This window comes from Scyliorhinus torazame, chromosome 29, assembly GCF_047496885.1.
Source record: "Scyliorhinus torazame isolate Kashiwa2021f chromosome 29, sScyTor2.1, whole genome shotgun sequence".
NCBI lineage: Eukaryota > Metazoa > Chordata > Chondrichthyes > Carcharhiniformes > Scyliorhinidae > Scyliorhinus > Scyliorhinus torazame.
Genome location: NC_092735.1, coordinates 26,472,272 through 26,487,413, shown reverse-complemented (window position 1 = coordinate 26,487,413; position 15,142 = coordinate 26,472,272). Strand labels below are relative to the sequence as shown.

Sequence of the window (15,142 nt, the reverse complement as noted above, 5' to 3'; positions counted from 1 at the left end):
GCACGTCTTTGGACTGTGGGAGGAAATCGGAGCACCCAGAGGAAACCCACGCGGACATGGGGAGAAAGTGCAGACTCCGCTCTGACAGTGACCCAAGCCGGGATTCGAACCTGGGACCCTGGAGCTGTGCTACCGTGCCGCCCAGTTTATCCAGTTTCACCTTAAAATGATTCCATGGTATTCATCTCTTAATACAAGGTAGTGACTTCCACATTCTCAGGGTAAAGAAGTTTATCCTGAATTCCCGACTGCACTTATTCGTGACAGCCTTATATTTATGACCTAACAATTCTGATCTCCTCCACCCCTATCCTTTCAAACCCTTTCATAATCATAACAGGCCTTCAGGACACCCTCCCTCTGTCTCCGCTTTTCTAGAGCAAAGAGCCCAAAGTCCATTCTTTCCCGAGAGTGATTACCTCCCAATTCTGATATCATCCTGGTAAATCATTCGTAAACTTCTTTCCCACTGCCTCTATCTTTTTAGAAGACCACCCAGAACTATTGACTGTACTCTCAAATGTGGCCTAACCAAGATTCTGTATCCACTGTCAAGTCTTTTAAGGCTCTCACAGACTGTAGTTCTGCTAGTTCTATTTTTAGTGCCTCTTCTTCCCAGTTTGATCTCTCCCTCAGTTTGTTGCTTAAATCCCTCAATTCCTCCAAAGCTCTCCTCCTAAGCCTTCCCTTAATCAAACTCAAGTTATACAAGAAGGTCATCCCATTGCCCTGCGTTAAGTCCCATTCGCCCATCAAACCCGGCCCTGGCCAACCTCCATCCATTCCCCAAGTGCACAAATTCAAAGCAAATGCCTTGATTCCCTTCTCATTAATCCCTCCAGCCCCTCCTCTGACTGTGGTCTCCTGCGAGTTCTACCCCCATCATTCAACATTATTGTCAGAACGGTCAGTCAACGTAACCCTACTCCTCTGGAACTGACACCTTAGATTTTCTCCCACCTTCAAAGGTTTTTGTTAAAAATCTTAACTTTTTGACGTACTTCCAGTCACCTCTGAAGCCGTCTTCTACTTAAATATCCATGTGCTCTGTTGCAAGGCGGTGTGGGACTTTTAACACCAAAGGCATCGTATAACTGAATATTGTTGTTGGCGGGTTGTTTTTTTCTTACGAGCACTGTAGAAAGTCTTCTACATTAATATTGTGGGTATGGGCCCCCAACAGTTCAAAGTTGACCTTGGTTCAACTAGAAACTGCTCAATGTGTCTCAGGAAGCTAGAGGAAGTGGGGAGGGTGCTGACCATTGTCACACTGTTGCAGGAAGGGGCACACTTAAGTTGGGACTGAAGCTGGTTGATCAGGAAAAGCTCCTAACTGTGCTACATCTCGGCTAGGAGCATGCCGGCCCAGGGGGCTGAAAAAGCACTAGTAATTCTCACTTTGATGAGCACCCAAATACAAAACAGCTTAGTACAAAGGAGACGGTTGACAACCTAGGTAGAGGCCTCAACAGGTATCTCAACTCCAGCCTTCAATGCATATTCAGCAAACCCCTTCAATGGACAGTAAATGGGGGGGGGGGGGGGGGGGGGGGTGTCACAATATAGACTTGCTGGGCAGGAAATTGGGGAAGGAGAGGGCGAGAGGGGTAGAGAGATTCTTTCAGTTCGCTGTCTCTTCAGTTGCTTGCCAGCTCTTGCTGGAGCTGAACGTTGGCCGGGCAGATGGAATAGGAGGAAGCGACAAAAGAATAATAGAGCACATCTGGGAGAAAAAAAAACCTTATTTGACAGCAAGCCTGTGAACATGGCTCAGCTCTTTCAAAAGGCACTTGGGTATATTTACTAACCAAGACTGACACCTAGTGGTCGAGGTCAGTCTGCACCTATCCCATTTAGACTGCGAGATAGATCTCTGATTTTGTAATCCCATTTTTATTCAGGGAACCCTGGCATGATTCTATCACTCAATCTCTCCAAGTGAACCGAAATCAATGGGAGCTACCCAACCAGCTGAGATCGGCAGACACAGCACAGATCAGGAACTGAACCTGGGTCCTTCACACCCATGTGGTTTAATGCTACGTTAGGCAGCATGTTTATTCACTGTCGGAACCAGCTAACGACAGGTCTCCCCAGGTTCTTGCCTTAGCCGGGGTAGTCCGTCCATTTTGCAGTAACGCACCTCCAGAAAGATTTCAAGGCTTTGGAGAGGGAGCAGAGTTTTACTAGAATGATGCCAGAGTTGAAGGACTCCAGTTATGCAGAGACCAGAGAAGCTGGGATTGTTCTAAGAGAGGAGGTTAATGGGAGATTCAATGGAGGTGTTGAAACTTGAGAGCAAATAAGGACAAACAGCTTCCACTGGATCAGTAGCCAGAGATCTAAACTAATTGGCAAAATAATCAGTTAGAAGGTGAGAACTTTGAATACAGTGAGGTCTGCAGGGGCAGCACGGTGCTTCGCGCTGCTGCCTCAGCACCAGGGACCCGGTGCTCCGGTTTCCTCCCACAATCCAAAGATGTGCATGTTAGATGGGATTATTTAAGGGCGGCATGGTAGCACAGTGGTTAGCACTGTTGCTTCATAGCGCCAGGGTCCCAGTTTCGATTCCTGGCTTGGGTCACTGTTTGTGGAGTCTGCACGTTCTCCCAGTGTCTGTGTGGGTTTCCTCCGGATGCTTCGGTTTTCTCCCAAAGTCCAAAGATGTGCAGGTTAGGTGGGGTTACGGGGTTAACGCGGGGGGAAAGAGGGGCATTGGTAGGATGCTTTTTGAGATAGTCGGTGCAGAATCAAAGGGCCGAATGGTCTCCTTCTGCACAGTCGGGTGTCTATGATCTGGAATGCACTTTCAATGGGAATTGGGTATACATTTGCAAAGGAAAGATTTACCTCACCATATGGAAAGAGTAGGACTTAATTGGATAGGTTTAAATAACGCTTGCACAGGCATAATTAGCTTACCACCGTCTTGTGCCGGATCATCCTATAAAGAATAATATGGTACATTTTAAACTTTGTAATGGACTGCTTTTCTAGTCCTTTAACATTGCTTTGACAGGATGCTCTTTTTGTTTGTTTTTTAGGTCAGGAACTGACTAAAGTAGAGGACGAGGATGAGCAAGGATGGTGCAAAGGTTACCTTGATGGAGGCCGGATTGGACTGTACCCTGCAAACTATGTAGAAGTTATACAGTAGAAAGCAGAGTGAGCTCTGCTTAATTTAAAAAAAGAGGATATCTAAACCAAAGGCATCACCCACCAGGACCTACATCAAAGACCGTGTCTCTACATCACCACTGCTTAAAAAACCAAATCAGTTTAAAATTTGTTTGCCATTACTATGACCATTTTAAAAAAAATTTCAGCCTGCAAATGTTAACAGCGTTTTTTTTAGCTGGGAGGGCAGTGTCCGATAAATTCAAGGGAGCTAGATTAGTGTTCAAGTTCTGGACAGGCGAAGTTACTGAGTCCAAGACACACAGGTAGATCGCTCACCGAGAGGCAGCGCGAGTTTGATCTTGCAGAGAAACTGGACAAAAGACACAGGCCATTAATGCAGGTTGGTGACTTAACGGAGTTCAAGTTGGCAGCGCGAGGAACGGGACCTGTATTAACAGCTGCAATGGGAACAACAAACCAGGGTTAAACAATCGTATCCCCCGACTGATGTCAATTCAATTCCATCGACGGGGCATCGAGCAATAACTCCTAGCCAGTTTCCCAGAAGAATTATCACCAGTCACTGTTTGAACGAGACACAAAAATGGACAGAATGCTTGTGACTGATTTGATGCAATATAAAAGCTCCCCAGTGTTGGAACTCCCTCAACTCTCAAAAGACAAGTTACATTTGAGGTGAATTTTAAGCTATTTTGATGACTGAATCCAATTTTCAAAGAAAGAGCACAATCTGTACATAAATAGGTGAAAGCAGGAAAATTCATGTTGAAGTGGGATGGTCAGAGCACAAAGAAATAGCTTGCAAAAATTTGTGAACACTTTATATAGAATACACATAATGCTGTAACACTCTGGCATACCCCTTAATTTTCAAAAAATGTTCCCAATACATAATCGCTGCAACATTGATAAACCCATACTCTGCACTGTAACACTCCCCAACATACCCCACACCCCTCCCTGTAACACTCTCCTGTATATCCCACATCTCATTGAAAAGTGATCAGAAATCCTGCCCAAGTTCCCCCCCTCTCTAGTCCAAGGCCAATTCTACGACCTTAACCACCATCCCAAAGGAAATCAGGTAGTTCGACACCACGGACATCGGGAGCTTTCCTATTCGTAATTATTAGATTGCTCGTTACCACAATCAGATGATATGCCAGGAGAGTGCACTGCTATTTATGGTTTAAAGGTAATTTACATAAAGCACAAGCGTCTGTCAACACCAACGCCAGTCACTACAAAAGGCAGTGCGCTCTGGTAGAGTGCTCTACATAGTAGCTACACGACATACCACGGCCCATCGCATTTGAAGCCACAGACTTCCACAGCTGTCGATGGAAGCAAGGTTATATCCTCGAGATGGCTCATCAAATGCCCTCTGGGGAAAGAAGTAGCTATGGGACAAATTGGGAAAGTCAGACACTGGAAATCAGCTTTAAGCACCGTTTGAAGTGCTTTGCAGGAAGTGACAGGTTGGACTCGAGGTCAAAGTTATTGAACATTTCAATTTGTTCATCTGACCAGTACAAATTAAATCTGCGGTGTTACAACGGGCACTGAAGAGTTGGAAGGGCAGAGGCTAAGGTCTTGCTCCCTCGGCTGTCTCTTTTCAGTTACTTGGGCACATTTAAAAAAAAATCTTTCTTCTTTTCTTTTTTTAATAAATTTAAGAGTACCCAATTCATTTTTTCCAATTAAGGGGCAATTTAGCATGGCCAATCCACCTAACCTGCACACCTTTTGGGTTGTGGGGGTGAAACCCACACAAACACGGGGAGAATGTGCAAACTCCACACGGACAGTTATCCAGAGCCGGGATCGAACCTGGGACCTCGGCTCCGTGAGGCAGCAGGGCTAACCCACTGCGCCACAGTGCTGACCGTTAATCTTTATTCTTTCGTGGAATGTATCTAAACTCAATCTCACCAAAGATGCTGGAAATACTGAAGAGTCAACTTCTGAAAGAAAATCGAAAACCATCACTTCTGACACCGCAGTATTAACTCAGTTTGTCTCTTTTTGAATAACCTGTGGCACTTCCAGCCATCCGTAAGATTTTATTTCAGACTTCTAGCATTCTACACTCTCTTGACCCAAAAGAGCAGCTCACCCCACCTGAAAAGGTTCCAGGCTCAACGTCCCTGAATAGATTAAGCCGCTAAGGGAAGCTTCACCTCCTGCTTTGGCAGACGGAAAGAAAAAAAAAATGCAAGTTTCTGGTCACCTTCCAATGCCTCTTCCTGGAAAACATGGATGCTGGGTGGGACCCGGATCAGGTAATCCACGCTCCATGGTAGAATAGTGTGCCGATGCGCACTGTCAAGGCATAGACATTGAAGCCAGCCCAGTTAGCAAAGACATCAGAGAGCCACGGCCATCTGTGTAACTAAACTATGTTCCTAAGCACGAGCCGGGACCTTCAAGAAAGGAGACAATTGAGGAACAGAACGCGTCAAAATTACTTTATTCCCTGCAGAGAACCAGCACAATGTCACAAGACCAACCGGCTCAAGGGAGATTCACTCATGTGATCCAAAAAACCTTGAGACAGAGAGAGACATACACAGTGAGTAGCACTTGCACCCCTCAAAACAAAAGCCAAACTGCCCAATAATTCCAGATATAAATGACTACTGTGTCTACATTATTCATCCAAGGCCCTGAGTAGCAAAGCTAATTTTAAAGACAGACCAACAAACCAGTTATGAAAAGTTTATTCTCCTGTCCCAGTTCAGCTTCATATCAATCAGACCGGCAAAGCAAGACCCTATTATTGTTACAGCGCCCTCTTTTGACTCCTCCTTTGCACAACAAAAACATTTGAAGGGTATTATAAAGTGTGTTAACGACAGGAAGTTACATTTGCAATCCTCTTGTACATCAACACTGCAAGTGCTTTTGAATAAAAGATCTGGTAATAAAACACCCTGATTTTAAAAAATGAGAAGTCTTCTGCTGATTTGCTGTCCTCCCTACTTGTGACAATAAGCGATTATTATTATCCTCATAGGTTTGCTGGAGGGGGGTGGGGCTATCTAGTTCCTATGCTGAAGTTTTTTTTGTAAGTTAAGGCGCAAGTGGCCTCAATGTTATGAGGGGAGGGGAAGCAAAACGGAGATCAAAATAAGGTCAGCCAGAGCTCCAATTGCATTTCTATTCAGCAATCTGCAAGAGTAAGGTGCCGCTAATTGCTTTTGGAGCAATGCTCCAAGGGGGAGCCCATTTGTTCTCTGCACTTGACAGGCTGCCACTCAGGATTACACATCCTCTTCATGGCTTGACCGCATCCTATCTGCAGCTATCGCTGCCCTGTCACACACAGTTTACACCACGGTTTCCATAGTGCAGGTCGCCATCTGTAGGGGAGTCGCGGAGGGACAGGTTGCGGCATTCCTACGGTGGTCCCGGTAAGAAGCGACTAATGGCTACTACCAGCATTTTTATTGAGAATGGTGGCCACTACTGCTTTTAAAGGAGAAGAAATGAGGCCGTGCGCAGTCTTCCGGACAGAAGCAGCAGCAGGGAGCAGGTCACACTTTTGGCACCAAATCATGGAGGTGAGCTTCTTCCATTTTCTAGCTGCTGGCAAGCAAGGCAAGAGGACTGTAAAGATGAATCATTTTCTTACAAGTGATGGCTAGAGACACAAATAGGCAGTGTACCTTCGGGACAGGCTCTCACACCTGAATCTGGAGAGCTGCTTCAGGAGAGTCCAGGGCAGGACAGAGCAGTGCTAGTGTTAGCTCTGTACAGAAATCCAGGGCCTCTGGTTAGCAGCCTACAAAGAAGAAACTTAACTTGGGAACAAAGCAGGATAAAGTTTATTTCTTGAATTATGGTTTTGTCAATTGTGCCAATGCAAATAAGGATGCAAAGCTCATGTGTGTTATATGCAGGGAAGTACTAGCAAATGAGAGAAGTTTCAGATTTTGAAAGAGAAGTGGTGGATGACAAATCCCTTTTGAGGCAGAGTCAGTTATCAGCTGACTCCAAATGAAAAGATTACACTGCTGTACCTGACCTGTGATAGCACATTAAAAACACGCCAAAACCACATGAGGCTGTCAGCATTCTGGAGTAGCATCTCTCAGTAGTATCCAGTTCTGATAAAACAAGCATTTTAAAAAATTTAGTATACACAATTCATTTTTTTCCCAATTAAGGGGCAATTTAACGTGGCCAATCCACCTACCATGCACATCTTTGGGTTCTTGGGGCAAAACCCACGCAAACACGGGGAGAATGTGCAAACACTACACAGTGATCCAGAACCGGGATCGAACCTGGGACCTCGGCGCCGTGACACAGCAGTGCTAACCACCACGCCGCCCTTATCATTCTGTTGCTATTGCTCTTCCTGACGACCTGCAAGGTTGAATTTTTCGTTTTCACGAAGATGACAATGGCACAAAGGAACTAGCCGAGATCTGTACCTGATATGCGCATTGCCTTCTCCTCCTGGTGAACCTGATCGGAGTGAGATTGTGAGGACAAAGCAGGTTCCTCTTTCAGATTAAAGGTAAGCGGACATGGCGTGGGTCGTGAATGTCGGCCGGCTTGGGTCACGAAGGTCAACCGGTTGGCAAAAGTGGGTCACCCGCTCTTCCAACTCCAACTCACTTCCCGTAACAGCCTCCCCGAACAGGCGCCGGAATGTGGCGACTAGGGGCTTTTCGCAGTAACTTCATTTGAAGCCTACTTGTGACAGTAAGTGATTTTCATTTTCAATTCATTTTCATTTCACTAAGTATTACGCTCTCTCTGTCAGCAGGAGACTCTCAGCCATCCTGCCTTCAATCTGGAACACTTCTTCCAAACCTCTTTTATCACAACATCTAAAAGCCTCCATAAAACCTACTACACCCCTTCGATCACATCCCCTATCTCCTTTCTTGCTCCTGTTTCTGCCCCAATGCCTGTATCCTGAAGCGCTGATGCAACGCAAGATGTTGAGACTTGGGGGGGGGGGGGGGGGGAGAAAAAAAGAGCAACTGTTAAGAATAAATTTATTTATGATCTGAAAAGAAACTATACAATGTCCATTAAACACATTATTCCTCCTCTCATTCCTCGATGCACGTCACGAACAGTCCCAGTTTTTTTTCTATACAACACTTGAAAGGATATAAAACCTCTACACCACGATACAACAAATAAAAATTGACACAAAACTGATGTTGCATTTCATAAATGCCCATCTCATTGAAATCATGAAAAGGTCAGTCAGCAATAGACAGAAGGGAGGGTGGTGGACAGGGAGTGGAATCAACTCACTTCTTCTCTGAACATTTAATTGCATATGGCAGTATACCTCTGGGTGCGTTTCTTCTGTCAAATAGCAGCGTTAAAATGTGAAACTCTTAACTATTGCACCAAACTGGTTTCTCCTTATTCTCACCATCAAGGCAATAATTAGATCAATTGGAACACCATGACAATGTAAGAGCATCACGAATGCTAGCTATGTATACGTACATAAATATATATATTTATTATGGTTTAAATATCTTTGCAAGCCATTTAAGGTTTGTGTCTTGGGATTACCAACTGAACAGACAGGAATGTTCTTTTTCTTCTGCTCTTCAAACGCAACTCTTAAATGTTGCTAGACAACTCATTATTCATCTAAAATCCTATCAAGTTAAAAATGCAAATTGCTAAACCTCACACTCTGACCCACCTGCAATTTCAAAGAACATCCACCCAAGTTTAGACTGACCATTTGCGTTCGTCATTTTGACAGGAAACAAGGCGCTGAAGCATTTAAGATGAAGCTTGATACGTAATGGGGGGGGGGCGCATAGAAGGATATGTCGTCAGGTCAGGGTGGGTTTCAGGCTCCCTTGATGATCCACTTGGTTCAGATAGTGAATAACAAGGTGTGAAGAACAGGATGCTGCCAGTTTGTGCTGAGTTGGCTAGTCCGAGCTCATGCTACAGCAGAGAACCTATGTAACCTGCCTCAATGCCCTGAATCAGAGGACAAATGGCCTGCCAATAATCACCCAGAAATGGCAGGCACTACTTGACTGAGGTACTGGAGGGTGTGTAGAGCCACTGGCACTGTAGGTCAACAGGAAGTTAATGCCTCATGGAGACTAAGTGAACGACAGGAAAAGATAAAAAAATGTGGAATTAGGACTGATACTTAGGAACTTGCCAGTAGAACCGGAAAACCAACTGAACTTTGCTAGTTTGAGAGACCTCTTTTTCTGAGAGGCACCATTTAATGCCAGGACATCGAGTAAATTCAGTCGAGAAGGATGCTTCCTCCCAACAGCCAATGCGGATATTCACTGGGAGAAAACGGCAGTAGAAATTATGGAGTAGTCTTCAAAAAGTGAGCAGAGAAAAACCCAGAATGCAGATCGTCCAACTGTAAACACCGTTGCAGTTACGGGATAAAGAACAGACGAACTTGCCTTTATATAGCACCTTTCAGGGCATCCTAAAGCACTTCACTGTCAATGAAGTACTTTTTGAAGTATAGTTACTGGTGTCATGTGTGCAGCCAAATTATGCACAGTGAGCTCCCACAAATAGCTTTGAAATAAGATGACTAGATCATCTGTTTTAGTACATATTGGTGAGCTCCCGTGCATGTCTGTGGAATAGTACCACAGCATCTTTTATGGCCACCTGACAGGGTAGCAGCTTAACGGCTTAAAGAGGGGGTTTGGGTGAGCACTCCCTTGGGAGCTGTACAGCAGTGCTCACCTGGAGTGTGTGTTCACATCTCTGGAGTGGGATTTGAACCTATAACCCTGTGAGCGAGAAGTCTGCGCCACAACTGAAGGCGTGGGGAGGAGATATGGGAGGCATTGCTGCTGCTCGTCAGCTACTCCTGCCAGGAGGTCTGCCCTTGTATGTCACGCTCGACTGTCTGGAGCCATTCTCGCACATGCACTGTCGCGTATTTGCAACCACCCTGCAATGATCACCCAAACCCCCTCATTCTACTGCCCACCTAGAGGAGATCTCTGTAGCTTTTCAACTCTGCCCCAATGGCCAGAATACTGACATTTTTTTCCCCAGATATCAGTTTTTAGTACAGTTCTTTTTGTTCTTGCAATCTCCAAGCACCTCATTGTTTGCCTTTTGCTCTGTGTATGGAATTTTATGTGGGGGGGGGGGGAATCCAAGCCATATTGGATTGCAGAAAAATCCTGAAAACAATGGCAACTACCGAAAGCTGCAACCTAACTAGAAGAAAAGGAAAAGGGACCAGCCAAGTCTGCAAACAAAGCTCCACCCATTTAACACAGCCAGGTACGACCTCCCCCCACTTATACCACTGCACCCAACTGTCCTTCCCCATCTTATCTCTGCTGCCTTGAATCCCAGTTGCAGCAAATTTTGCCACCAGACCAGATCGTGACTGGGACTTTAACACTCAAGATTTTCGAAATGAAAGTGTGATATTCGCATTATTTTCTTTTTTGGGGGGGGGGGGGGGGGGGGTAAGACGAGGAAAGAGAACCATACGGAAGCTTTTCATACTTAAAAGCGTACGCTGTGATGTGGATACATCCGTTCTTAAGGCTATTTCAGCGAACTTGCATCGTCAACAACGCAGACCTCAGAGCTGAAAGCATGTCACGGCTCAAGCTGGTGGCCCTAGTGACAATGTTGATTACTTGATGGCTATTGACCGAGAGATGATGTGAAAAAAAAAAACCACAAACACCGACACCGGGTTGCTTTACAAAAAATAAAATTAAATACATAATTTCTTTTTAAAAATCGACAGTAATCAGAGCACTACACATAGAGCAAAAATAAACCAACACATTGAAAGCAACCTTCAAACTACAACAGATGTAGTTTTCAAACTCGACCTGTCCTTTTAAAAAAAAAACCGAGGGATTCCGTACCGATTGGGTTGTTTGATGCGCCCAATCCCCATTCATTTTGAGAAAATCTAATATATTAAAAAAAGCAAACACTCTTCCAGTTCCTACCACTAACCCATTTTAAAAAGGATAGCAAGTCAAATGTGAATTTCATCGTTTGCCTTTGTAGGACGTAGTTCATCTCGCCGACTTAAATATCGGGGCTTCCATCCGTCACGTCCGCACCTGGCGCAAAGTCAAACTTGGGAAGCTTTTAGATGAGATCCATCAGAATCTCCTCCTCCAACAGGCTTGTGCCTTGCTGCAATCCACCTGGAGGGACTGGGCCCCTGGGACCTGTATTCATCATCATCTGACCTGCAGATTTAAAAATAACAAAAGGAAGGGTTAACTGCACGGCCAAGTATGAGCCATCGGGTGTGAATGCAAACCTTGTCCCCTGAATCTGGGAAAAGTCAAGGATAACTGCTGGGGAAAACTTTTTAAAACTCCAAGAGTTCCCACCACTTTTTTGGAGCATGTACTGTAATAATATGTATAGTACAAGTGTAGTAAAGGGTTAACAACAGACACTATGTGTAACTCAACACTAGATGCTGAACACAGGGGCTGGTTTTGCACACTGGGCTAAATCGCTGGCTTTTAAAGCAGACCAAGGCAGGCCAGCAGCACGGTTCGATTCCTGTACCAGCCTCCCCGAACAGGCGCCGGAATGTGGCGACTAGGGGCTTTTCACAGTAACTTCATTGAAGCCTACTCGTGACAATAAGCGATTTTCATTCTTTCATTTTCAGATGGCGTTACTAAGTGATGGTATAGGTTGCATCTCTAGGAATTCTGGGAGAAGATGATGAGAAAGAGAGAAAGTGCAGGGAGATTTCATTGTGAAAATATAGCATGAGGTTGAGTTATAGTGTAGTTTAATAGTTAGGGAGAATATTGATGACTGCAGTACAGATTCAGTATTATTATTTTATTATTTGTTACTTAGTAAAATGTGCGAACCTAAACAAGTTTAATAGTGTAAAATAAATTTGTTTTGATTTAAACTTCTTAGCTTTATATTCTCTGTCAACAGTACATATCTGGCTATCTTGGAGAACACGCCAAGGAATATAACATGCCAGCAGTAGTGGAAGCATAAAATGTATCATTCTAAAAACATTGGTATGTGGAAAGACCGTACAAACCTGTCAGCTTCAGTGCATGGCAGTAACTCCAGTCGGTTCCTTTCCCTTTTATTCATTCAACTACACTCACCTGTATTTATGTAACATTAGGTCTTGTGGCGCCAGGTCAGAGTTCCATTCGATGGCCAAGGAAGGGGCATTCAACATATGGCCAAGCAGGATGTGCATCAACCTTCAAATTCTTTCTATGGGAGATAGTATACGTGACAGCAACCCCAGATCAGCCATTCTTGATGCAGGGCAATACCCTTCAAGTCGCTGGCTTCAGGCTAGCAACTGGTTCCAAGGGAAAACAAGCTATAAACACAGACTTAAAGCACATGCTTCATCTGCTTTGTGCATCTCTGGAAGTGGGAAGAGAGTATGAGTACGAGTTTAACATCCCAAAGTGCTTCATGGGAGTGCTATAAACCTGATACGGAGCCAAGCAAGGTTAAAAGCTGCTTGGTAAGAGGCAAGTTTAAAGGAACATGCACGATTCCAAAGTGTATTTCAGAAAGCTCATTTAATGGATGTGTCACACATCAGCTATTAATAGCAGAACCTATCCAGAGTCAGACACACTGTAGTGATAATCCAATCTAAAAGAATCACAGGCAGTCTTTGGCTAAATCAGGACCTCTTTGTACAGAGAGTCTTTAGACTCCCTTACTTGTGAACAGTTGGCAGAAGGCTCTGCCAAATACCGTGCAACAAGAGGGTAAGAGTATTTCTCCCCAGGAGCTGCTGGTGATTCCCTATTTTCCTGGCTGCTGATTCCTCACAACTACTACTGTTGACCCAAAGCCCATTCATTGCTGGTCTTTCATCTCATCACCAGGCCAATTCCACTCTTGACACTTTTATTCTGTAGTACCCATGCACGTCTGTGTCCTCTGGAAAGGGACAGGGATGTATTTAGATTCTTCTCACCAATAATAATAATAGTCTTTATTGTCACAAGTAGACCACTGCAATGAAATAACTGAAAAACCCGGATTCACAGAGGGAGAATTCAGAATGTCCAATTCACCTAACAGCACGTCTTGTGGGAGGAAACCGGAGCACCCGGAGGAAACCCATGCAGACACGGGGAGAACGTGCAGACTCCACACAGGCAGTGACCCAAACCGGGGACCCTGGGCTTGAAAAGCAGCAATGCTACCTACCCACTGTGCTATCGTGCTGCCCAATATTTGCCAATGCTATACTTGCCCAATGAGAAATTGTACATTTGGGGATATAGTTAATGCCAAACAGGCTTTTGGGTTCTGATGCTTCACGGCTCATGCATCCCCAATACTTGTCGCTGTACTCATTCATCCTTCCAACTTTTCTATTGTGGGCTTGTTTCCTCGACGAGATAGGCCAGTCAACTGCAGCTGTCGGAACTTTGGAGTTCCTTACCTTGTAACGGTGGACGCTGTGCCATCTGGTTGCCCCATGGCTGCCCAGGGCCTTGGTGCATCAGCTGCTGCCCTTGCATCTGGAGTTGTTGTCCTTGAGGGTGATGGGGCATTTGCTGACCCATGGACTGATGGGACAGCATTTGTGAGGCTTGCTGCTGGATATGGTGCATGGGTTGCTGAGGCTGTGGAACTCCACTCTGTGACTGCGCCAAAACAAAAAAAAAGTAATAGAATTAAAAGAGTTAATGTTCCCTAGTACTCAAGGTAGAACTGGGATTTTAATTGTTTAATAGGTTGCACTTATTTTTAATAGACTGCCTATTATATAAAGAGGATACAGGTGGCACTGTTTTGTGTTGCAGAAGTAATTAGTGACACAAACTTGAGTTGAAGAAGTCAAGACTTGCTTCCTAGTTCTTATTATATAGTTACCACTGGAGCTTAAAATGTTTCTCCGGTTCTGTGAAAGATGGCAGAATCTCCTGTAATAAGGGGTGGTAGGTCTCGTTGGATTGCCTGGGATAGCACCATGACCTGTGAAACATTACAGGATTACGGTCTTGGTCCTAGGTTCACAACCGGATGCCACAATGAGAGTGCGGGTCAGAGAATTGGGAGCTATAAACGGTGTAGCTCAATCCTTCACACTCCCAAAATCCAATTGTGGCAATATCGTTCAAGTCTCAAAAGAGATGACCGAGTGTCTCGAGTTCCAGAAGTCCCGAGTCTGGATAGTGGAGTCATTAGAGCACTTCTTTGTTTGTTCAACTGGGAATTCATCGAGAGGAGGCTTGCCCTTAACACTGTTATCCCACGACTTCCGGGTGCGGCTATGCAGAGCTAGGTCGCATATTCGGTAGCTCCCGCTTGGAACGGACTTTTGGGCTCTTTTACAGGGCCCCCACGGCATTTGTTTGACATTTCCCGGTGTGGCAAGAAGACTGCAGCATTCCCCTGACAGTGTCCCCCAGGAATGTTATGTCTTTTGGCTACCAGACCCGGCAGAAACAGTAAAAGATTTGGCTTGTGCTGCAGGAATAGACAAAGGCCTCTTCCAGCATGCAGGCGGGGGAAGGGCAAGCTTAACGCTGCAATCTGACTTGACTCTATCAAAGGTGAATTCTAGCAGCAGAGGGAACAACTGTGAAAAGATCTACCAAGGCCATTGAAGAAGCAGGGACGAGGCTTCCAGTGGCGGCCATGGGTCCCCCTCCAACTTCTATGAAACGGACCAGAAGTGTAACGGTCAAAGGAGCGGCACTGGAGCAACGGGAGAAGCGAGGGAAAGAAAACAAAATGGCGGCGGCCAGGGACAAAGGGGAGCTGCAGGAGTTCATCAAGCGCTGCTTCGAGGAGCAGCGCGAGGAGATGCGCAAGGAGATGTTGGCGCCTATGTTTTCGGCAATTGAAGGACTCGGGATCACCCAGAAGGCCCACGAAGCTAAGATCCAGGAGGTACAGAAAAGAGTCAGTCAGAACGAAGACGAGCTTGTGGGTCTGGCGGTGAGAGTGGAGCAGAACGAGGCGCTACACAAGAGGTGGGCGGGAAGACTCGAAGACCTGG

General features: G+C 45.3%; 2 protein-coding genes across 7 annotated transcripts in view; one reads left to right on the top strand and one right to left on the bottom strand.

Moving 5' to 3' along the window:
- The window catches only part of LOC140403964 (protein kinase C and casein kinase substrate in neurons protein 3), a 93,727-nt gene extending 87,639 nt beyond the window's left edge, over nt 1-6,088 (top strand). For all 4 annotated transcript variants that reach the window (XM_072492259.1, XM_072492261.1, XM_072492258.1 and 1 more), the window contains one exon: nt 3,045-6,088. In XM_072492259.1, the coding sequence (XP_072348360.1) occupies nt 3,045-3,157 (113 nt within the window). In that variant the 3' untranslated portion in view covers nt 3,158-6,088. The remainder of the gene's footprint in view (nt 1-3,044) is intronic.
- A 2,051-nt stretch (nt 6,089-8,139) lies between these two features.
- med25 (mediator complex subunit 25) overlaps nt 8,140-15,142 on the bottom strand; it is a 53,174-nt gene continuing 46,171 nt past the window's right edge. For all 3 annotated transcript variants that reach the window (XM_072492255.1, XM_072492256.1, XM_072492257.1), the window contains exons 19-20: nt 13,577-13,781; nt 8,140-11,357 (exon numbers count right to left, since the gene is read on the bottom strand). In XM_072492255.1, coding sequence (XP_072348356.1) covers nt 11,254-11,357; nt 13,577-13,781 — 309 coding nt within the window. In that variant the 3' untranslated portion in view covers nt 8,140-11,253. The remainder of the gene's footprint in view (nt 11,358-13,576; nt 13,782-15,142) is intronic.